Source organism: Dermochelys coriacea, chromosome 4 (assembly GCF_009764565.3).
Source record: "Dermochelys coriacea isolate rDerCor1 chromosome 4, rDerCor1.pri.v4, whole genome shotgun sequence".
In the NCBI taxonomy this organism is placed as follows: Eukaryota; Metazoa; Chordata; order Testudines; family Dermochelyidae; genus Dermochelys; species Dermochelys coriacea.
The window spans coordinates 143,947,835-143,970,639 of record NC_050071.1 but is presented as its reverse complement, the minus strand read 5'-3'; the positions used below and the strand labels follow the sequence as shown (position 1 = coordinate 143,970,639).

At 57.5% G+C, this 22,805-nt stretch overlaps 1 protein-coding gene across 5 annotated transcripts in view; it reads right to left on the bottom strand.

Moving 5' to 3' along the window:
* Positions 1–22,805, bottom strand: part of HSPA12B (heat shock protein family A (Hsp70) member 12B) — a 77,424-nt gene that overhangs the window by 5,225 nt on the left and 49,394 nt on the right. For all 5 annotated transcript variants that reach the window (XM_043512866.1, XM_043512867.1, XM_038400816.2 and 2 more), the window contains 3 exons: positions 14,312–14,398; positions 6,080–6,184; positions 557–815 (listed from right to left, as the gene is read on the bottom strand). In XM_043512866.1, coding sequence (XP_043368801.1) covers positions 557–815; positions 6,080–6,184; positions 14,312–14,398 — 451 coding nt within the window. The remainder of the gene's footprint in view (positions 1–556; positions 816–6,079; positions 6,185–14,311; positions 14,399–22,805) is intronic.

The following is a 22,805-nucleotide window of genomic DNA, read 5'->3' as shown; positions in this document are numbered from 1 at the left end:
GCAGTCAGGACTGCATGGGCAGCAAGCTCAGAACATGCGTTCTGCCCCTAAAAGCCCAGAATCAGTCCCCCCCGTGGCCCATCACCTCAGTGCTACTTGGCCCTGCCTTGGTGCCCCTCGAGCTCCAACCTGGCCTCCCCCGGCACTGGCTCTGATCGGCCAGCCCCTACACCCTCTGCCTCCAGCCCCTGGGCCATGCCCATCCACAGTCTCCGCATCCCGCCCGACCCCTCACCATCTCCTGCCCTTGTGCCCACAAGCAGCCAGGTGGGGGAGGCCAAGAAAGGTGTCCACACCCCTTCCAAATGCCCCACCAGCCTGAGTAACTTCCTAGTCACTGAGCCCTCAGGCCGGGCCCAGAGGCATGGCCTTCTGTCGTTACTGGGAAGGGCATGACCCCATCAGCTGGTACCAGTAGTAGGCTGTTGTCTTCCATGTGAACTAGCCACTAGAGGGGGATGTGCCACATGATCTCATCCGAAGCCCTTGGCCCACCTCCCCTCACAATGGGGGAGGCGTTCCAAGCACCCAGAGCCCCCCCCAGCCCCTGCGTCACCTGCTCCGCTTGAGCGCCATCTCCACGTTCTGGCCCTGGTGCCTGCGGTAGAAGTCGATGAAGGAGAAGGGCAGAGAGACGTTGAGAGGGTTGGCGCGGAAGGGCGCTGCCGCCCTCTTGCGGGCCTCGAAGGCGATGGTCAGGTCCACCCAGGCTGCCGGGCGCTTGGCCTTGAAGGTGGCGATGAAATCCTCCCCGAAGATCTGGCCCAGCAGCATCTCGAAGGCCAGGTCCACCCCCACTGCCCCATAGGGGCCGCCTGCAATGCACAGCAACTGCGGAGGTTATGGGGTGCAGGCAGAGCTAGGGCAGGGACAGGCTCCCGGGAGTGATGGACACCCTGCTGGGATGGAGGGTGGGGCAGGGCGGGGCTCCCCAAAGAGGGAGCTGGAGTCTGAGCTTGTCTGGGTGAAGGCATTTTCTGCTTATGGGACTGAGGTGTTAATAGCACTGGGGGGAGCCAGCTTATAGCAGGGGCAGGCCAAGCTCACCCCCCCCAAGCTCTGCCAATTCTGACATACAGCCTGCCCTGGTCCTCCAGCCTGCTCCCCCCCTCCAGCTCCAGCCCCCCACAGCTCTGCTGCTGTCCTTCAGTCCTGACCCACATCCCCCACCCTGCTATCTCAGCCCTGGGCACCATCCCCCCCAAGCTCTGCCAGTGCCCTTCAATCCCAACCCACAGCCCCCCGCTATTGCAGTCCTAGGGTACCCCATGCCCCAGCTCTGCTGGAACCCCTCATTACCAACCCACAGAGCTGCCCTGCTAGCCCGGGGCACCCATTGGAGCCACGCAGCTAAGGAGCCAGAAGTAGTAGCTGGGTCCACTCCAGATGCACAGGACCTCCCGACACCCCCACATTCACCCAGCTCTTGGGGCTCCATGGGCTTGTGGGTAGGGCTCAGCCCCCGTCCTGGGGATGGCTGAAGGGGGAACTCTCCGCAAGGAGCCGTCCCCCCATGGTGCAGCATCCAGGGCTGGTTTCTGTGGGAAGGGGCAGTGGTCGGGGCTCAGTGGAGGGAAATGGCTCCCCGTGCCCGGCTCCCTGCTGAGTCGGGGGCATGTGGGTGGGCAGGAAGGAAACCCAGCGGGGCAAAGCAGCCAGTGGGGACCCTCAGGAGGAAAGCCCCATGCTGCACGGTAGGCAGCCACTGTTTGCCTCGGGGTGCCTCCCCCACCCCAGTCCACTGTGCACAGCCCTTGGGGAGGGGGCCGGCCCCAGCTCCCCGCCCAACAGGCATGGGAGTCAGCTACGCTGCACATCACAGCTCAGCGAATGTTCCCTTTTCGTCTAACTGCCCCAGCTCTGGCCCCGGGGGGGGGGGCGCCCTATACACCCTGCCCCACAGTACGGGGCTGGCTCCACTGCACATGAAGCCTGGCTCCTTGGGGTCGTGGGGTTTCCAAGCCCGCACTCGAGCAGCCACTCTGCGTTGTACCCCTGGGTTTACAAGTGGGGGGGCTCCCAGGTCTCCCAGCCGTGATAACGCGGCCAGACTGCAAACCAATGGAGCTTGGGCCTATGTCACGGCAGGACTCGGGCCCTGAGCCCCCCCCCCGCCCTGCAGGGTTCTCGGCCCCAGGGCCTGAGCACTTGCCCACCCGAGTCAGACTGATTTGGGTGTGGCCGGAACAGGGGCACGGGCTCGCAGCTGAGTGGCAGCCCGCTCAATCTGCAGTGTAGCTGCCCCCCAGCCTTGGAGACAGCCCCCCACAGCCCCTTCTTGGCTGGGGCTTTCCCACACACGTCCAGGCCCCACCCACGGCAATGGCCACATGCCCACTGGTGTTAATAGGGCCAGGAAGCCACCCATGCTGATGGCCTCGGCCGATGTGCACCGGCTGTGCAGGGCATCACAGCCAGCCATTCCTGCAAGGAGCCCTGTAACCAGCGCCGGGAACCACCTCTCCCCAGGCTGGACACGTCATGGCTACAGATAGCCCCTCCCCAGGGGAGCGAGCCCACCTCACTGTGCCCCAAGGCTCCCCTCCAAGAGCCCCTAGGACCTAGAGCCCAGCTGGAATCGAATAACAACAGCTCAAGCAATGGCTGGTAGCCCCACCGCATTCCCCACCCGTCTCCCCCGGAACCAGACCGACGAATGCTCTGTGTGTCCATCCATCTGGCAGTTATATGCTGCCCCCAGCACGGTGGGAGCTGAGCCCCTTCTCCCCAGCCCTCTGCAAATGCCAATTCATGATCATCTGCCCCCCACGCTCATGGAGATGGGTCAGTATTATCGCTCCCCATCACACACGGGGGAAACTGAGGCACACAATGGCACCTATCCACTGCAGTCAGAAAACAGGGCTGGGGCTAGATCCAGGCACTCCCCAGCTCGCAGTCCACACATGCAGCCTGCTGGACTCTGCCTCTCGGGAGGCGCGGCAGCCAGGGCTTCATTTGCAATGAAAGCGGTGCTGGGGGCCTGCCCTTGCCGCAGCCTTCTCCCCCCACGCGATGGCAATTAGCTAGACCTGGGACTAGACAGCAGGGAGCAGCCGGCCTCTGACACGCCTGCAAAGGCTGGAAATAGCCCCGAGCCAAAGCGCCAGCAGATGGTGCTCAAAACTAGGAGGCATCATGTCGGGATGTGTTAGGCCCAATAAACCCTGGTCACCTGGGGCTTGTCTGGCGCTTTCTGGCATCACTCGGTCGGTCGCTGCTTTTTGCAGGGGCTTCAAAAACCCACACAACCCCGATGCCCTCAGAACGCAAAGCTGCTACTGACGACCTCCTTCCCCTCAGCATGATCAGGTGTGTGACACCCCATGGCTCGGCCTTATTCTGGGGGGGCAAGTGGGGTGTCTTTTCTATGCTCCCGGGCCCTCCCCTCTCAATAACCTCACTGCACAGAACCCTTCTGCCATGTCACGGGGAAACTTTACCATAGAAACCCAGCGTTGTCTCTCACCTGTCTCTTAAGTGGCTTAACATGACTCCAGTCCATTGCACTTCATCAGCATCGCTGCCCATAATGGGGACCTCTGCAGCCCCCAGCAATCCTCCAGCTGGAAGTCTATAGCTAGTTTCCCTCTGGACACCAGATGGTGCCACAACCCCTCACTTCACTGAGCCGCTGGGCCTGGGAGCGGGGCTGGGGCTGCATGCTGGGGGACACTGGGGAACTGTCCCCGGGAGAAGCTGTCTCCCCAGCTGAACCGCTCGCATCTGACCGCGGGATGCAGGGTTTTAGGCCTTGTCTACACTACACAGTTTTACTCTGACATACCCCCCCCCCTCCCGAGCAGCGTAGGGCTTATGTCACTGGAGTTCGGGCCACGCTATGTCTGTGTAGACACTGTTTTCCTTACATCAGCTGTTGGCTCTCATTCTTGTCTATTTGACGGCTCCTCTGGAGCCCTGAACTTGACAAGAAAGCCAGCTCCCACGCTGGAGCTAGGTCTCCACGCCAAGCCGGGCTGCCCCCTGAGGTCCAGGTCCCCAGCTCCCTGCTCCCCACTGAGAGCATGGCAGCCGACCGGACTCCTGGTGCGGATCTCCCCGCAGGAGGCCAGAAGCCCCCGGTGGCTCCCCCTGCTCCTGGCTGGGAGTGCAGAGGTGAGAAGCCCCAGGCCGCTGACCCGCTGCTCCTGGCTGGGAGTGGGGAGGAGAGAAGACCAGGGGAGCAGGGGCAGATGGGCTCCCGGAGGGGATCTGCATGGAGCGGAGAGCCCTGGCTCTCAGCCCCCCACAGGGCCCTGCGTCAGATGGTGGACGTGCTCCTGGTGAGGATGTGCACCATCAGAAGGAGGGTAGTGTGGACATCAGCCACCACCGTAGTTAATGCGGTAGCTGTAAGTCGACCTAACATAGGTCGACTTATCTTTGTTGTGTAGACAGAGACTCATTCTGGACAATCGCCTTTCCTTCTACTGCTCGGGAGCTCTCCCGTCAGTGGGGACGCCCAGCGGGCAGGACACAGCCACGGGAACAATCCCGCAGTGGCTACTAGGGGGCGGGAGTGGGATGGCTCCTTGGACGTGTCACGCTACCTCAGACCAAGGCTGCGCCCGAGCCCCTCCCCCAGGCCTGAAATTTAGACCCAGCTACGGCAACTGCTGTTCCAGCTCGTCCCTGCTAATCACACCCCAACGGGTATCCCCCCCCACCGCCTTTGCCCACAACACCAGCCTCCATCACCCACTGCGTCAGAGAGGGCAAGGCCAGAAGGGGCCACCGGAGCATCCCGGCTGCCCTGCTGTGTAGCCCGGGCCACCGACCCCACCCAGCCCCTGCGCACTGACCCAGCAACCGGAGTTACCCCAGGTGTGACAGCCTGCAGGAGCCCGTGCTAGCTTGTGCCACAGGCAGAGAACAGGCGGCACCGAGCAGCACCAGCGCCCAAGGGCCCTGCTATGGCAGCGAACTGATTAGGTGAGACATGCCCAGCTGAGCCTGGCAAGTGACTCGCACCCAGATGCAGGAGAGGAAGGTGATCCCCTCCCCCCGGCACCATTGCCCCCTCTGACCTGGGGAGAAATTCCTTCCCAGCCCCACACGTGGTGATCAGTAAGACCCCGAGCACTTGAGTACGAACCAGCCAGCCAAGCAGCTGAGCGAGCAAGAGGATGTTCGGTGCCACCTGGGCTAGCCCATGTCCCATCCTCTACCGTGGCCATCCCTGATGTTCCAGAGGAAGGAGATTAAAAAAAAAACCTTCCCAGAATATACTTGGTGGCGGGGAGAGAAATCCCTTCCTGACCCCAGCCTGTGGCCAGCTGAAGCACTGAAGCATGAGTTTTGGGAACATAGAACATCACCCGAACGTGAGCCCCAGGGCTGCTGAGCCCTGCATGCCGCCATCATGAGCAACCCGCATACAATCACACTCGCCTTTGTCCAGCTCGCTCTTAGAACTAATCCCGTCCTTTGCCTCACACCCCCCAGTGTGTGTGTGTGTGTGGGGGGGGGAACACTGTCCCAGCACCTCACCCCTCCGATGGTGAGACACCTTCTCAGCCCCAGCCTGAATTTGTTCGTGGCCAGTTTATCCCCATTAGCTCTTGTGACCATATTGTCCTTTAGGTTAAAAGCTCTTCACCCTCCCCGGTGTTTACCCCCCTGCCCCCCAATGTATTTACCGAGTGCAGTCAGATGCCCACTCGGCCTCCTTGCTAGCCAAGCTCTTCCAGGCTCCCCTCCTAAGTTAGGCCCTCCAGTCCCCAGCCATCACCAGCTTCCACCCCGCATGGGCCACCCTCCCTGGCCCGATCCGTACAGCCACCACCATCCCTCCTCCAAGCCCCTCTCCAGACACACCCGTGCCCCAAGGCCCATGGCAACATGGTGGCCGATGAGAGGCAGCCCCGGGGCACTTTGCTCCACAGGCTTTTCCCTCAGGAGCAGTGACCGATGGCCGCTCCAGTCCTTCCACCCAATACAGAGGGTCAGCCGTTAGCTGGGGAGGGAGAGGGGGAAGCATTTGGGGGTCTGATCCAAAGGCCATGGGAGTCTTTCCACCGGCTCCAACAGGCACTGGATCGGGCCCTTGGCACATGGCTCCCGGGGGTCGCCATCCCACCTGAGGCTTTGTAGAGCTCTTTGAGCGTCCCTTGCGGCTGCTCGATCTGGTGAACGGTCAGATCCACCGTCCCGCCGCCGCAGTCAGCCACGATGTAACGGTCACCTGGAAGAAAATAACAACAACCTCCCCTAGCTCTCATCATCCATGGCTCTCAACACAGGCTGGTCTCATGGCCCCCATTTTGCAGGTTGGGAAACTGAGGCACAGAGCGGGGAAGAGACCCACCCAAGGTCAGCAAGTAGACCAGCGGGCGAGCCAGGCACAGAACTCAGGTGCCCTGAGTTGCAGACCAGTGAGGCAGGAGAACTGTGCTCGTGCAGACACCGGATCCTGAGACCCCTGCCCCGTCCTTTCTGCCATGTGACATGGGGGGGGGGCAGCCCTGATGCAGCCAAGTGCTCATCCCCCATCCCTTGCCCGCACCCCTCGCTCTCTGCCTCTCCATAACTGGAAACACCCGTTGCAAAGCTCGGGCCTGAGGGCCAGAGCAGGGCAGGATGCGGCTGGGAGGAGAACCTAGCATAACGCAGGGGGTCACTAGAGGCAGATGCTCTTCGCTTTAGTGGGATCTCAAAACAGATGCTCTTATCCCTGAGGCCAACTGGGACAATTACTCCCTGTCTCCTTAAACTACCTCGGGGGTGGGGGTCAGTTACTGCTTAACCATGGAGACTCTGCATCAGAGATGCCCTAAGATACCTGCGTCCCCCAGTGATGTGGGAAGGGGAAGGAATGGAGGGTGGAGCTCCTGGCCAGAAGCGGGAAGAGCCTTGTTCGGCTAAGTCACATGTCGTTCTCTCCCCTCCTTATTGGATGACTGAAAGCAAAGACCGGCCTTTCCGCCAAAGGATGGAGCTGGCCCGAAATTTCACACAAAGCCATTTTTCCCATTGGAACAGCCTTTTCCACCAGCATGGCAACATTTCCAAAAATGTCAATTTCAGCTTCACATTTTGGGTGGTTCATTGAAAACCAACCCAATCCAAACCGTTTGCTACAGAAACCTAACCAATTTTGGCCAAAACAGGGGGGCGGAGGGGGGGGGAATCACTTTTGTCAACATTTTTCATGGGGAAAAAACCCGCTGGTTTTCCATCAGCTCTAACCAGTACATATAACGTGCGTGTAAAGGGTTTGGTGGGTCTCCAGCTAAAAACTAGTTCGCAAACAGAACAACAACCTACTAGTGCTGCACTCTCAGCTCAAGTCTGCGCTGCGACCCCGGTTCAATCCCTCTTGGTGAGCTGGGGCCTGGAGGTCGTGACACTGAAAAGTGGGACGTCTGGGGGAGGCACAGATCTTTTCACCAGCATCTAGTGGGCTTCTGAGGAGCAAACAGCCTGAGCTGACACTCGGTGCTTTTCTAATTGCAGTGAAGCAGCGCTGGCTCCTTGACTGGCTGACAGGCTCTAACCCTTGAGCCTGGGGGTGTTTCACATCCTTTGCACCAGTGGCGTTTAGCGTTGCACGAGGGGATTCGGGCTGAGGCCCGGCTGGCTGGCTGAGTCAATAATCCTTTGGCGTTTCATTAAGCAGGGTGGGCCACCTCCGCTGGGCTGAGAGGGGAGCCCGGGGAACCGCTGCCTGGAGCGGTGAGATTGCCGTTCTCAGGCGTGCAGGAGGGAGGAAAAGTCAAGAGACCTGAGAAACAGGACACCCTGGGTTGGGTGGTGGCTTTGCCGGGTGGTACAACAGGCGTTTGAGAGGGTCTGGGAATGTTGCAGCTGGCTCAGGCTCCCCTGTTGGTCCCAGAAGGAAGGGGGTGGCTGACCCACAGCTCTGCCCCTCGTCGTGGCTCAATGCACCCCGGTGGACCCAATTCTGGGCCAGTGAAGCAAACGGGAGCTTTGCCACGGATGTCAAATCAGGCCCTTGAAACCCAGTTTGAGGCACCACAGCACCACTTGTTCAAGGATCTCAAAGCATTTTTACCAAGGTGGCTCATTACCATAAACCCCATTTCACAGGAGGGGAAACTGAGGCATAGAGCAGGGCAGGCACTTGCATAGGACCAACAGGGCTCTATCATTCATGCTGTTCAAGCACAGCCTCACATCAGAGAGCTGCCAGGCATGCCAGAGGAGCCTACCCACTACTACACCCCTCCAGCTTATTCTTCCTGGCACTGGTGCACCATGGTCCCATCACCTTTGGGGCACCTTGCACCCCAGATTGCCACCATACCCATCTACACCCGAGAGGTGCCAAGTGCATAAGGGGGCTTCTCAGATCCTCCCCTCACAAGCAGGGGAGCACAATCTGCCCCCCTAGTAAGTGTCAGAGCCGGACGAGAACCCTGGCATCTTGGTGCCTGGCTTTGACATCCCTTTCCAGCCCTGCAGAGTCCAAGCCACTGATTGACCCCAGCCGATAAGCCAGCTGAGGTGAGTGGGAAGATTAGATTCCCACTGATTTCCATGGGCTTTGGATCAGGCCCTTAAACTCTAAGCTTTTGGGAGCAGGGCATGTCTCTGCGGTTTATGCAGCACCTAGCATAATGGGTAGGGCCCTACCAACTTCATGAGCATGAAAAATGCCTCATGGGCCATGAAATCTGGCTTTCCCCATGAAATCTGGGTTATGGTATTGCCACCCTTACTTCTGCGCTGCCTTCAGAGCTGGGCTCCCGGCCAGCAGCCGCCACTCTCCTGCCACCCAGCTCTGAAGGCAGCGTCGCTGCCAGTAGCAGTGCAGCGGTAAGGGTGGCAATACCGTGACCCCCCGACAACAGCCTTGCAACTCCTGCTCCCATGAGGCTGGGACCCCCAGGGTTACAACACCGTGTCATTTTGGATTTAAATATCTGAAACCATGAAATTTAAGATTTTAAAAATCCTCTGACTGTGAAATTTACCAAAATGGGCCATGAATTTGGGAGGCCCTAACAAGGGGGCCTTGATCAGAGCCTGTAGGGGCCACTGTCTGGCCTGCTAATTACTGCTAAGAACCACCATGTGACCTGGAGCAAAGCGCCTGCCCCGAGTGGTCTAAGCAACTGCCGGAGTTGCTTTGCTCCCTCCAGGTTGAGCTGTTTGCTGCATTAGAGCCTGATCCTGGGGACCTTGCCCAGCCAACGGGCCCGATTCTCCCTAACAGCAGTGGGACTCCAATGCAGCCGATGGGGCAGGTCACACGGGGACATGACTCATGCCTACAGGACTTTCCCCCCCGCTGCGCGAGGCTCCGAGCTCGTCAGTTACGTCCACCTGGATGCTGCTTGTAGCTTATGCTGCAGAGCCCCAGACGGGATGGACACCTTTGGAGACAGCTCCCTCCAAGCCAGGGGCTTCCCCTCATGCTCCCTCCGTGGGCCGCTTCTCAGCCTGACCCTGCGCCCCTTCCCTGAGCACAGGCCAGGCGGGGCTGGACTGGTGTTTGCAGGGAGTGTGGAAGGGGCCGTGGAAGCACAGAGCACTGTTCCCCCCAACCAATGACCGCTCCCCCCTGGCCCTCCACGGTTAATCCTCACTGAATCCAGCACTCCCTCCTGAGCGATGTCAGCCAGATGCGGTAAGGAGCGATTTCCTGCCAGCAGGGAGCTGACCTCAGCCCTTCCTTCCGAATTCCTCCAGAGCAAGGGAAATTGCTCGCCCCTGAACAGCGGCTTGTCCACTCCAGGGTGCAGCCCCTGCAATCTGCCAGGCAGGAAGGCTGTTGAAGAGAGCAGGCTTCAGGGAGGATCTGGTCCATTTCTGTTGTTAACTGGCACCAAGGGGTCACCTGGGGCCATGTCCTCATTCCTTGGGCCTGCCTGGGCATTCAGGGCGGGGTGGGGCGCTGACTTAGTGGTAGGTCTTGCAGCGAGGTAGCGGGGAGCAGGTGCCGAGCGCAATGCCTGGGAGCCCCCCATGCTACCAGTGGCAGCTGCCGCAGCTTAAAACCTTCCAACACAGAATACGACGGCCCCAGTCTTGCTCTCACTGAAGCCAACCACACAGCTGCCACCGATCGCCCCGGGAAGCCGGACACAGCCCAGCACGAGCTGAGTGCTGAATATGCCCCCGCCTGCTTTCCTAGGGGCATGGAAGGGAAAGAAGCATGCGGACAGGGCACTGGAGTACGAGTCCGGACACTGGGTTCTGACCCCAGCTCTGCTGCGGACCCACTGTGAGACCAAGGGCAAATCTATCCAAGGTCTTTATATGGCACCCAGTACGGTAATAGCTGAATACCTCAGCCTTTGATGGATTTAGCTCCCGACCCCATGGGAGGCAAGGCAGGGTTGTTATCCCCACCGTACAGATGGGGAAACTGAGGCCAAGAGCAGTGAAATGATTCACAGAGGACATACACTGAGTCATCTGCAGTGCTAGCCTGATTACTGGCCGTGTGTTCTGACCACTAGACCGCACTCCCATCCCAACTCTGGAAAGTCCCCTGAAGGCACCAGGCTTCAGACAGAACAGGCCTAATATGGGCTTGGTGGGCACCGCTCAGGCAAGGAGCTTCACAATGCAGCCAACAGGCAACGCTGCCGGTAAGAGCCTTTCAGAAGCCCGTGGGTCATAAGGCCACATGTCCAGGGACTCCCCTGCCCTGAGAGACGAGGAGCCTGGTGGCTAGACCAGAGCATAGGATATTAGCAGGTGTGGGTTCCTAGCTCTGCCTCCCTCCGTGACCCTGGGCAAGCTGCCACCCCACATTGTGCCTTGGTTTCCCCAGTTGCAATATGGGGTTTGAAAAGTGCGCTGCAGAAGAGCAGTGTGGTGCTATTGCTAGCGTGACACCTGGTATGTTCTCAGATCTTCCTGTGGTTTCCTGTATGCGTGGAGCGAAGGACGGTCCCGACTCCACCCCAGAATGGTTTGGGGCCAGAATCCTCTGCTTGGTTTTCAGCCAGCACCGGGTGCTAGTTGAGAAACGGGGCTACCCCTGGAAGTTCGGTCCATGCTGTCGCTGCCCAGCGGGACAGAAGCATGATGGCTTCCGTTAGGTTCCTGGGCAAGTGCCTCTCTCCTGCTCCAGACTAAAGATCTCGCCCCTTGTCACCCTCTCTCCAGCTGTCCCTGTAAGAGGGTCAGATTCTGGTGGAGCAGCTCAGGCAACAGCGGGGGTCTTCCTGCCCCCTCACCCCCCAGCCAGCCTCTCCAGGTATGCAGAGCGCCCTGGGCCCTGACCGTTGCCGCCGGGTGGTATGTGAAGATGGTTCTCTGCCAGCTGCTGCTTAGCACAAGGCATTGCTGGCCTGCCGGTACCCCCTAGCAGAGGGAGATGGCACCTCTCCCAAGTGGCTTGGCTCCTTACTTCCCCGTGCCACTGCCCCTCTGCCCCAAGGACACCCCCAGCCAGGGGGTTCCCTGAGGCTGTGCTCTGGCCAGCCTCCGGCTGGCTGTGCATATGGGGTGGCTGGGAGTTTCAGCAAGGCGGCCCCAGGTTCCAGCAGCAGGTGTGTATCATCCCCTGCTCAGAGAGCGAGGTGCCGCTTGCCCCTGCCAGCACCCCCGCTGTGCTGCCCAGGCTCACTGCCCTGGATCTAGCTGTACCCCAGCAGCTGGGGAAAGTCCAGCTAGCCCGGCGACGAGGGCATCCCATCGGCTCTGCTCGGCACGGGGGTCCCAGCATCTGCCCGTTCCTTTGGGAGGCAGGGACCTGGCTGGCAGGTGCTGAGCGCATCAGTCCTATTGACTCTCATGGCAGCTGATGGGCTCGCAGCAGAAAACCAAGCCACTTATTTAAGATCCAGGGGACGTTCACATCTGCAGTGTTTGGCCTTGTTGTATCAGTGCTTCTCGCTGCCCTGTTCCCGCTTCCCCAGTTGTCAGGTGGGAGGCTCATGCGCCTTCCGCTGCCGAGCGCGCTGCGGTCCCTGGCTGAGGAGTGTTAGGAATCGTTAATTACTTAGCACGGTTGAGTCGCTAGGGATGAAGGCGCTGCGGCTCGGATTGCTGCGTGCAGCTGCCAGCAGCTCCGGTCCATCTCGTCTTCTGGGCTAGCTGTTCCCAGTGGGTAGAACACAGACCTAGGAAAGGGCTCTCACCCTGAGCCCATGGGGTGACCCAGGGCCAGTCACGTCCCTGCTCCGTGCCTCAGTTTCCCCAGCTGTAAAATGGGAATAACACCGCTAACCTCACAGACACTAACTAGAGATCTGGTGAAAGATGCTAGTGCAGGGGGAACTGCAGCATCGGTTTGCAGCGGAGAAGAGACAGAAGTGGGCTAATATCAAGGGGATTCTGTCTTCAGGCTGCCGGCTTCAGAGAGACCTGGTGGCTCTCCCTCCTCCAGCCTAGTGTCATCACACAGGGTATCCCCTAAGTCCTGACCTGGGCTCTGTAGTCCAGGAAGGCATTGCTGACCGCATTACAGGCCGTGCCAGGCGACAGTGCAGTGTCCTGGGGCTGGGGGTGAAAGTAACATAAAGAAGTTACAGGGGGGTGAGGCCTCAACCGGACGAGGCGGGGCCTTTAAAGTCCTGGGCCCTTTAAATCAGATTTAAAGGGCTCGGGGCTCCAGCTGTGGTAGCCCCAGACCCTTTAAATCACCGCTGGAGCTACCAGCTGCAGGGGTGGCAGGGAGCCTAGGGGCTCCAACCATGATTTAAAGGGCCCGGGGCTCCAAGCCACCACTACCGCAGAGGAGCCCCGGGCCCTTTAAATCGCTGCCAGAGCCCCGCTGCCGGAGCCCAGGGTAACAGAGGCGGCCGGGAGCCCTGGGGCTCAGGCGGTGATTTAAAGGGCCCTGGGCTCCAGCTGCTGCTACCTCAGCAGAACCCCGAGCCCTTTACATTGCCGGCCTGAGGAAGCTGGTACGTTCGGCGGGGTACCGGCTCTTTCACGTCTGCTCGGGTCTGGGGGCTGCCGGACTGCGCCAGCGAGATGAAATCACACCAGCCCATTCCCATGCCCCCCAGCTGATTGCCATCCATGCCACAGATTCTGCAGTAGGCTGGGCCCACGTGGCAGCAGAGGTGGGGCCAGGGCCTCTAGACCGACTGCAGAGGGATATTCCCCTTGCTAAGTATAGCACAAAGCTGGCTCCCAGCCTGGGGCAGGCACCAGCTGGATTTATTTAGCTGCAGCTTAAGATCAGCTTTGTGTGGGCGACTGGAGAGAGCCAGGGCCAGCGGGGGAGGCTGCAGGTTAGTGCCCAGGGATTTTCCCTCTCTGGAGGTCTCATGGCAGGCATTGGCAGGGCTCTCCCTCCTGGGACGGGAAAGTGGCTCCCACCCGCCTTTCTTTGTCCCTCTGCACCCTGGCAATGGGGGAGCAGGAGAGCAGCTGCGTCTCTAGAGAAACAGGGAAGCTTCCCCTCAGGGCAGGTCGTCCCATCACCGCCTCCTGCAGGGTTTCTGGCATCTTAATCTGCAGCATCTGCTGCTAGCCACTGCTGGAGACGGGGTGCTGGGCTAGAGGGTTGTATAGAGCCCGGACATTCCCCCGTTCCTAGAAGTGTTGGGCAGGGGGCTGACCGGCAGTCCTGGCGAATGGGGGTCTCTGCTTATCAACAGGGCAGGCACAGCTGGGGCAGCAGCCGGGCAAGCTTCCCTCGGGCGATGTCTGTACAGCACCCGGACCCCCACAGCTGCAGCGTCCTGACCAGGGTATGGCAAAGCACCCTGCAGAACTCTCCCGGCACCGCGGGACATTCCCGCGCGGCCAGCGGAGACGCTGGGGAGTCACACCCCGGCTTGCTGCACTCTGATGTCCAGTGTAGATGAGCCCCGCCGATGTCAGACCACTGGCTTCAGAGACACTTGGGAAGAGCCCGGCCACTCCGTATGTCTGTCTCACCTCACAAGGTCTTTTCTTGGCGCAACGGTGACACCTTCCTCTGTGTGTGTGTGGAGGGGGGTGTGTGTGGATCTGTTTGCCAGGGGCTGGCCTGGCACTTGGGAGATTTGAGTTCAATTCCCTCCTCTACCACAGACTCCCTGTGTGACCTGGGGCCAGTCACTTAGTGGCTCTGTGCCTCAGTTTCCCTACCTGTGCAGTGGAGATAATCACACAGAGGGGTGTGAGGGTAAGTCCAGTAAAGATTAGGACACGCCCAGATACTACGGTGACGCGGGCCATGGACGCCTTAGCCAGAGAGTTGCAGTCAGTTAACAGTGGCATTCAATCCTAAGGGGGGTTATTTGTGACTGTGTTTGGTTCTGTGGCCAGGGCATGGAGGCTGCCCTCACGGGGGGCCTGGAAGCGGATCCTGTCCCCCGAGATGGTGGGCTCTGCTTTCGCCTCATTATGATGGGCCCCACCCACTTCCCGTTCATGAGCAAACGGCCCCTCCTACCTGCCTGCATTTCGGACCACAGCTCGCCTACCCCTGACTCCACCAGGAAGGTCCTGCTATGCCGGGAACGCCGGAGCTGCTCTCTGGCTGCAAGGAGAAAGCAAAGGGATTGGGTGTGAGAGGGCCACGGGTGGCGCCTGTGAGCCAGACAGGCTGTGTGGAGGTCTGACCTTGAATGTCATTCAAATCACCTCTCAGTGGAGCTCGGGGATTCAGACCAGAAGAGCAAGCAGTGCCGCAGGGCACGGCCAAACTGGGGGCGAACCCAGGGCTGGGCTAGCGGAATGGCTGAGTCGAGATTGAGGGGGGGAACCTCAGGACTGGACTGATGGGGGGTGGTGGGTTGGGATTGAGGAGCACTGATGGTGCTGTGTGTGGGGACCCTAAGACTGGAATAACGGGGGGCTGAAGGGCAGGGATTGAGGGGCATCAGCAGAGCTGTGTGGGGGAGGTCTCCCTTATATCTTGCCTGCATCACATCTGCCCCAATCGGTGCCAATCATCTTTCATTTTTATGGCCTTAAAATCACCCTGAAATTGCCAGATAAAAACCTGCACCAAATTACCCATTGTGTTTTCTTGGGAGAGTGAAATCCAAGCTGCCCTGTGCACGCGTCACCCAGAACTCGGAGACGCTACAGCATGATCTGTCAGGCCATGGTGACAAGGCTGCTGCCCACGCATCAGGGGCCCGAGTCCCTGGCCTGTCGAGGTGGAGTGGGAGACAGCTCTCGGCTAGCTCAGCCAGCCCACCGCAGAACCCTCCAGGGCCAGCGCAGCTGGGCGGGGCAGGGCTCCACTCCGCAGTGGGTTGTCAGCCGCTGGCCTTGGTGCGGATGTCTGGATGGGCAACGGGCTGCGTAGCGAATCATGGGCCGAGCTGCTGGGAGACGCAGGGCAGCATCTTTGTTTGTAACAGTGTGCGTGTGATACGTCCGCCCCCATTGTTCCAAAGCACTTAGCAGCCATTGCACCCAAAGGGTGCCCAGGGATCACTTCACCCCCACAATGCAGTCACCTCTGGGGTGGGGCTTGGCCGCTGTTCCGCAGTGCACAGCAACAATACGAGGAAGGAGAATACTAGCAGGGTGGGATGGGATTCACAGTGCAACTCCCTGAGCTGGAGTTTGGCCAGGGCACGGGAGTTACCGCCCCATCGATGAACACAGGGCAACCAGAGCATCTCTTCTGAATGACTGAGCAACACAGAGCCCCATGCGCCACGCAGAGAGCGGAGCACCCCCTACTGAGTCCCCCCCACAGCACCCGCTAGCCTCTTGGTGAGGTACTGACTGGCTCAATACTGACAGAGGGATATGGCCCAACTAGTTACCAGCCCCCCGCATTTCCTCCCAGCCAAGCAATAACTAGCTTCATGCTGCTCAGCTGTAAAGCTGACAAGACCAGCACCTGAGCCATAGCTGGCTTGTAACTCCCGCCTCGGCTGCGCTGACCTCACCTCCTTCCCCACCCCCCGGGAGAGGAACGGACAAGATGGCGCTGTGGCTCCCATGTTGTTCCTGGGTTGACTGTAACTTTGGGGTGGAGTTTCGCCCCCTGCCCCCGAAGCTTTCATTACGCTGGGGCAGGGAGGAAAAACAAAGATGCCTGATAAAAAGCAAGGCTGGCCAAGATGTGTTTGGTCTGCGAAGCCAGGAAGGGTGGGGAGATGTGTGGAGAGGGTGGGGCTGCCCGTCCAGGGGTCTATTTTCGGCTCACCGGGATGTGCTTTTCCCTGTTAGCTCATCAGCTTTTGCCCAAGGATGTAACAACAAACAACCGGCATGTCACTAAATGCTCCCGCCTCACAAAAACTCTCGCGCTGTAAAATGCAGACACGGATCATAGGGAAGAAACAGACCTATGGGGTCAGACTGAGCCCACAGCTCTCTGCGGTACATTTACTGCTATTCATTAATTATTATTATTACGGTATGAACTCCATTGCCTCCCAGCAGCATGCTGAGCACCGTACACTGAGTACAGACAGGTCCCTGCCTCCAAGATCATACAGTCTAAAGGCCAGATGCTCAGCTAGTGTAAATCAGCTTCAGTGGTGCAATACGGATCTACACCTGTTAAAGCTCTCGCCTTGTATTCACCATTTGCGTCTGCTTTGTCCACAATGTCCTGAGCAATGATTCTACAGCTGGGGTACAGCTAGGGTAGGGATACCAGACATCCTGATATTAGGGGCTTTGTCTTATATATGCAACTATATGCCCCCCTCCCGCCCGGGGAGGGGGGGGAAGTGTTCTGGTTTTTCACACTCGCTACCTGGTCACCCTAAGCTAGGATACTTTCTCAGGAGGTAAATATTACAGAGCCTGCAGTGGAATCTAGGGCAATGAGCTGTGTTTAAGCAGCACCACCCTCTGCTGGAGGGAATCAGAGCCGCTTAGCTGTGTGTCAGATCTTCTATACTTAGCGGAGATTCTCCTTTAGCTCAAGTAACTTTAACCAGGGCTTTTAAAGCAAGGAACCTGGGTTCTGCCCCTGGTATTGCGAGGAAGTTCTCAGTGGCCATGGTGTCAACTCTGAAGCTCCTGGAGAGTTTGGGATTTGCTCTAATGTCTTGTGGTGTGACTGCGCCTGAAAAACAGGTTGAAAGTTCAGCGGCTCTGAGTTTAGCAAGGGGACGGGCCAAATGAAAGCCAAGGGACAAGAGGGAGAGGGACAAACACAAGCAAGCAGAGGGAAACTAAAGGCTTAGCTGAGACAGAGACAATTTAAACTGGAAATTTAAGGCCAGGAAAGTAAGGGGGGGATTTGGGGACGCCCAGGGCAGATTGGGAGAGCAAGAGATGTTTTTACAGATGAGAGACCTGTAAGAAAAGAGAGTTATGACCATGGGAGACTTTAATTACTCAGATCTTGACTAGGAAAACATCTATTGTCTGCCCAAAGCCGACCAGGTGTCTGGAGATATTAAAGCAAGGCAGGATATTTGCTTCTCTAATGCAGTTTGTCAAACAGCCAGTCAGAGGCTCTTCGGAGGAAATGAACTAAACAGAAGGAAGGCAGAAGCTGGGCGAATAGATGAGCTGGAGATTGTACAACAAGAGGGGAAATCTTGTGGTTAAGACACAAAACCGGCCAGCTGTGTGACCTTGGGCAAGTAGCACCACTGTTCTGTGCCTCGGTTTCCCCATTGGTAGAAGGAGGACAATTCTAGCTGTTTAGCTGGCTACCATGACTGTAGCATCTCACAGGCATTAACAGTAGGTAAGAATTATTGTTCCCATGTTACAGCTAATACCACAGCCCAGCTCTTATCTAGCGCTATTCATCGGTAGGTCTCAAAGGAGGGCGGTATCATGATCCCCATTTTACAGATGAGGAACTTGAGGCCCAGAGAGATTAAGTGACTTGCCCAAGGTCACACAGGGAGTTTGGGGCAGAGCCAAGAATCAAATCTAGGTCTCCCAAATCCCAGGCCAGTACCTCCACCACATGACCATCCCGCCCCAGTGAGGCTGGGCAGACAAGCAGAGCAATATTCTAACATGCTCTGAGCTCACCTGCGAGAGAGGGACATTATTATGAACTCCTGGTACAGATGAGAAGGAGCCTGGCAGAGCTGCTGGGTAGATACATGTTGCGTCACAGAAGGTGTGACGGATTGGACAGCTCTGGACAAACTCCTCCGTCACGCGATGGACCCTGGTGCCCTGTGTCAAATGACACCTTCTGGTCAGGCCAGAGGCCTGCGTCTGGCTGGTTTATACTGAAGCCCACAAATGGCACCTGCCTTGCAGCAGAAACCCTCCCTGGTTCCATCACAGAGACAGGGCTGACACTCAGCATGCGTGGTCCCTCGTGCCTACGTGGGCTAAGGTCCTGGGGGCTAAGCTAGCCACACGGGCACCACCATGCTGTTGAGCCTTTAGTCATGCCGGTGGCACTCATGGAGTTTATCTGACCTGTGGCCCAGCTCCTCAGAGGGTATTCAGGTGCCTAACTCCCATTGGAATCAGTGCTGCTGCCCCGGCAGATGTGGCATCATAGGGTGGGCTGCAGGACACAGACAGACCCTGTGGCTTTCACGGCATCAGCGCTGGACTGACACAGCCTATGCGGCCCAGTGTCCCCAGACAGGCCTGGAGTGGAGCTCAGCCTCCGTCGCAGCTGGCCACAGCGTTGCTTTCTCAGAGCAAAGAGGACAGCCCTGGGTGACTCTGTTTACCCACAGAGAAGACACAGCAGGCCAGTGGCAGGGCAGGGCAGGGTCCCTTCCTCACATGCCATCTTCTGCCTGACATGGACAGGCAGCCTCTGGGAGTGGGAAGAGCCTAGTAAGCCCATGCCTTTCTGTTGGGACGGCCAGCAAGGGCACCAGTTAGGACCGTAGACACTTGGACTATGGGCCCTGGGCTGAGACTGGCCAGCTAGTTCCACAGCAGAGCTCTACCGTAGCCGTGATGCACACATCCAGCTTGCATCCCTTGGCAGGTGATGAGGGAGGGGCCATGCGGGATGCAGGGCAGGCGGGGGCCACCTTCCCAGGTGTTCTCTGCTTTTCTGTAAGCTGCACTAGGGAAAGGAAGGGGTGGCCCAAATTGCAGAGCTCCAAGTGATTGGTGAGCTCAGTGTCTGGCGACCGCAGTTCCTGAGGACAGACTAGATTCTGTTCTCAGCTGCACAGAACTGCAGTGGAGCCAGGGCTGGATTCGGTTTCCAGTTATCTTGGGGTAAATCCAGAATCACCCACTGACTGCCACGGGGTTGGAGCCAGATTCTGATCTCCGTAACTCTAGTGTAAATCCAGACTCACCCTGCTAACTCCAGTGTGCGTCTCTCTAATGCTAAACCTGACCCAGGCTCATCTCCGGGATAGTGACATGATGGAGTGACCAGGGATTTACACTGATTGGATCTGGCCAGCTGGACCTGAAAGACCAGGCACACTCCAGCTTGCTAGGAGTTCAGGATCGTGGATCTGACTTTGAACATCCAGGAAACTGCAAAGGATGTCCAGGAATCCGAACCAGACAGTGTAACCTAAATAAAATCCCAAGTGAAGGGGTGGGAGGGGGTCATTCCCAAATAAGAGCCCTGAAATCAGCCCATGCAGTCAGAAAGGAACTGAGCTGCGGGATTTCTGTAAGCAGAGCAGCCGAGCGCCAGCCAAGCACCCGTAATGCAGACCAGATGGGGCTGCCTTCTGCCTCTCACACTGAAATTATTAGGGTTATTTTTTGTTTTGATACGGGAACTCTCTGACTCGGCCTCAGTGAGCTCAGGAAACAGGGCTGGTTCCGTGGCTAATTTCCCAGAGGGGCCACTTGCTGCTTTGGAAAGACACTTTCCCTACAGCCACAGAGGGCTCTGAAAGCTTTTGCCTTTCAAAAAAACACACACACACACACACACACACACACACACACACACACACACACGTGCATGAACACACACATGCATCTACATGCATGCGCACACACACAAATGCACGTGCACACACACAAATGCACTCACACATGCACATGCACACACCAGCATGCACTCATACATGCACACACATGCATGTGCACTCACTCACACCTGCACATGCACACACTCACACCCGCACGTGCACACACATGCGCACATTTACACACGTGCACACATGTGCCCCGCGAACCAGCTGAGCAGCGGGGACAGCAGAGCAGCTCACAGCAGGAGTTTGCCTGGGAGTTCGCCTGGAGTGAGCCCAGTGAGGCTTACATCTTGCCAACGTCTCTGAGGAAGCTCATAGTAGGTAGGTGATATGGAAGGGGGGGGTTCAGCTGTTGTGACCTGCACTGGATGTGCCATGTTTGTCTTTCTTCCACAGGACAGAAGCGACTTTGTCTGTACAAAGTGCAAGCTGGTCTCCATATTGGAAGAGAAGATTGAAGGTCTGGAGCAACAGGTAACGACCCTGCGTTGTATACGAGAGATTGAGGATTTTCTGGACCAAACTCAGGATAGCCTTCTAGGGGCACAAAGCTCTAAAGATGTAGAGCAGGTTGCACAGAGGAGCCAAGAGGCCAGTGAAGAAGCTTGGCAACATGTGACCTCCAGAAGAGGTAAGCGGAATGTCCGGGTTCCAGTAACACAGACACAGGTAACTAACCGCTTTCATGTTCTCTCCACAGGTACCAATGCGGAGAGTGGACCAGATGATATGTCTGGGGGGAGAAAGCAGAAGGAGACTCCGCTGGTTGGGAGGCATGAGATGCGATGTCCTGAGGTTGGGGGTTCCACGACCACCACTCCCAAGAGGAGAAGGCGGGTGGTGGTGGTCAGGGACTCTCTCCTCCGGGGGACTGAGTCATCTATCTGCCGCCCTGACCGGGAAAACCGAGAAGTCTGCTGCTTGCCAGGGGCTAAGATTCATGATGTGACGGAGAGACTGCCGAGACTCATCAAGCCCTCGGATCGCTACCCCTTCCTGCTTCTCCACGTGGGCACCAATGATACTGCCAAGAATGACCTTGAGCGGATCACTGCGGACTACGTGGCTCTGGGAAGAAGGATAAAGGAGTTGGAGGCGCAAGTGGTGTTCTCGTCCATCCTCCCCGTGGAAGGAAAAGGCCTGGGTAGGGACCGTCGAATCGTGGAGGTCAACGAATGGCTACGCAGGTGGTGTCGGAGAGAAGGCTTTGGATTCTTTGACCATGGGATGGTGTTCCATGAAGGAGGAGTGCTGGGCAGAGACGGGCTCCATCTTACGAAGAGAGGGAAGAACATCTTTGCCAGCAGGCTGGCTAACCTAGTGAGGAGGGCTTTAAACTAGGTTCACCGGGGGAAGGAGACCAAAGCCCTGAGGTAAGTGGGAAAGCGGGATACCGGGAGGAAGCACAGGCAGGAATGTCTGTGAGGGGAGGGCTCCTGCCTCATACTGGGAATGAGGGGCGATCAACAGGTTATCTCAAGTGCTTATATACAAATGCACAAAGCCTTGGAAACAAGCAGGGAGAACTGGAGGTCCTGGTGATGTCAAGGAATTATGACGTGATTGGAATAACAGAGACTTGGTGGGATAACTCACATGACTGGAGTACAGTCATGGATGGTTATAAACTGTTCAGGAAGGACAGGCAGGGCAGAAAAGGTGGGGGAGTAGCACTGTATGTAAGGGAGCAGTATGACTGCTCAGAGCTCCGGTACGAAACTGTGGAAAAACCTGAGTGTCTCTGGATTAAGTTTAGAAGTGTGTGCAACAAGAGTGATGTCATGGTGGGAGTCTGCTATAGACCACCGGACCAGGGGGATGAGGTGGATGAGGCTTTCTTCCGGCAACTCACGGAAGCTACTAGATCGCATGCCCTGATTCTCATGGGTGACTTTAATTTTCCTGATATCTGCTGGGAGAGCAATACAGCGGTGCACAGACAATCCAGGAAGTTTTTGGAAAGCGTAGGGGACAATTTCCTGGTGCAAGTGCTAGGGGAGCCAACTAGGGGGAGCGCTTTTCTTGACCTGCTGCTCACAAACCGGGTAGAATTAGTGGGGGAAGCAAAAGTGGATGGGAATCTGGGAGGCAGTGACCATGAGTTGGTTGAGTTCAGGATCCTGACGCAGGGAAGAAAGGTAAGCAGCAGGATACGGACCCTGGACTTCAGGAAAGCAGACTTTGACTCCCTCAGGGAACAGATGGCCAGGATCCCCTGGGGGACTAACATGAAAGGGAAGGGAGTCCAGGAGAGCTGGCTGTATTTCAAGGAATCCCTGTTGAGGTTACAGGGACAAACCATCCCGATGAGTCGAAAGAATAGTAAATATGGCAGGCGACCAGCTTGGCTTAATGGTGAAATCCTAGCGGATCTTAAACATAAAAAAGAAGCTTACAAGAAGTGGAAGGTTGGACATATGACCAGGGAAGAGTATAAAAATATTGCTCGGGCATGTAGGAAAGATATCAGGAGGGCCAAATCGCACCTGGAGCTGCAGCTAGCAAGAGATGTCAAGAGTAACAAGAAGGGTTTCTTCAGGTATGTTGGCAACAAGAAGAAAGCCAAGGAAAGTGTGGGCCCCTTACTGAATGAGGGAGGCAAGCTAGTGACAGAGGATGTGGAAAAAGCTAATGTACTCAATGCTTTTTTTGCCTCTGTTTTCACTAACAAGGTCAGCTCCCAGACTGCTGTGCTGGGCAACACAAAATGGGGAAGAGATGGCCAGCCCTCTGTAGAGATAGAGGTGGTTAGGGACTATTTAGAAAAGCTGGACGTGCACAAGTCCATGGGGCCGGACGAATTGCATCCGAGAGTGCTGAGGGAATTGGCGGCTGTGATTGCAGAGCCCTTGGCCATTATCTTTGAAAACTCGTGGCGAACGGGGGAAGTCCCGGATGACTGGAAAAAGGCTAATGTAGTGCCCATCTTTAAAAAAGGGAAGAAGGAGGATCCTGGGAACTACAGGCCGGTCAGCCTCACCTCAGTCCCTGGAAAAATCATGGAGCAGGTCCTCAAAGAATCAATCCTGAAGCACTTAGAGGAGAGGAAAGTGATCAGGAACAGTCAGCATGGATTCA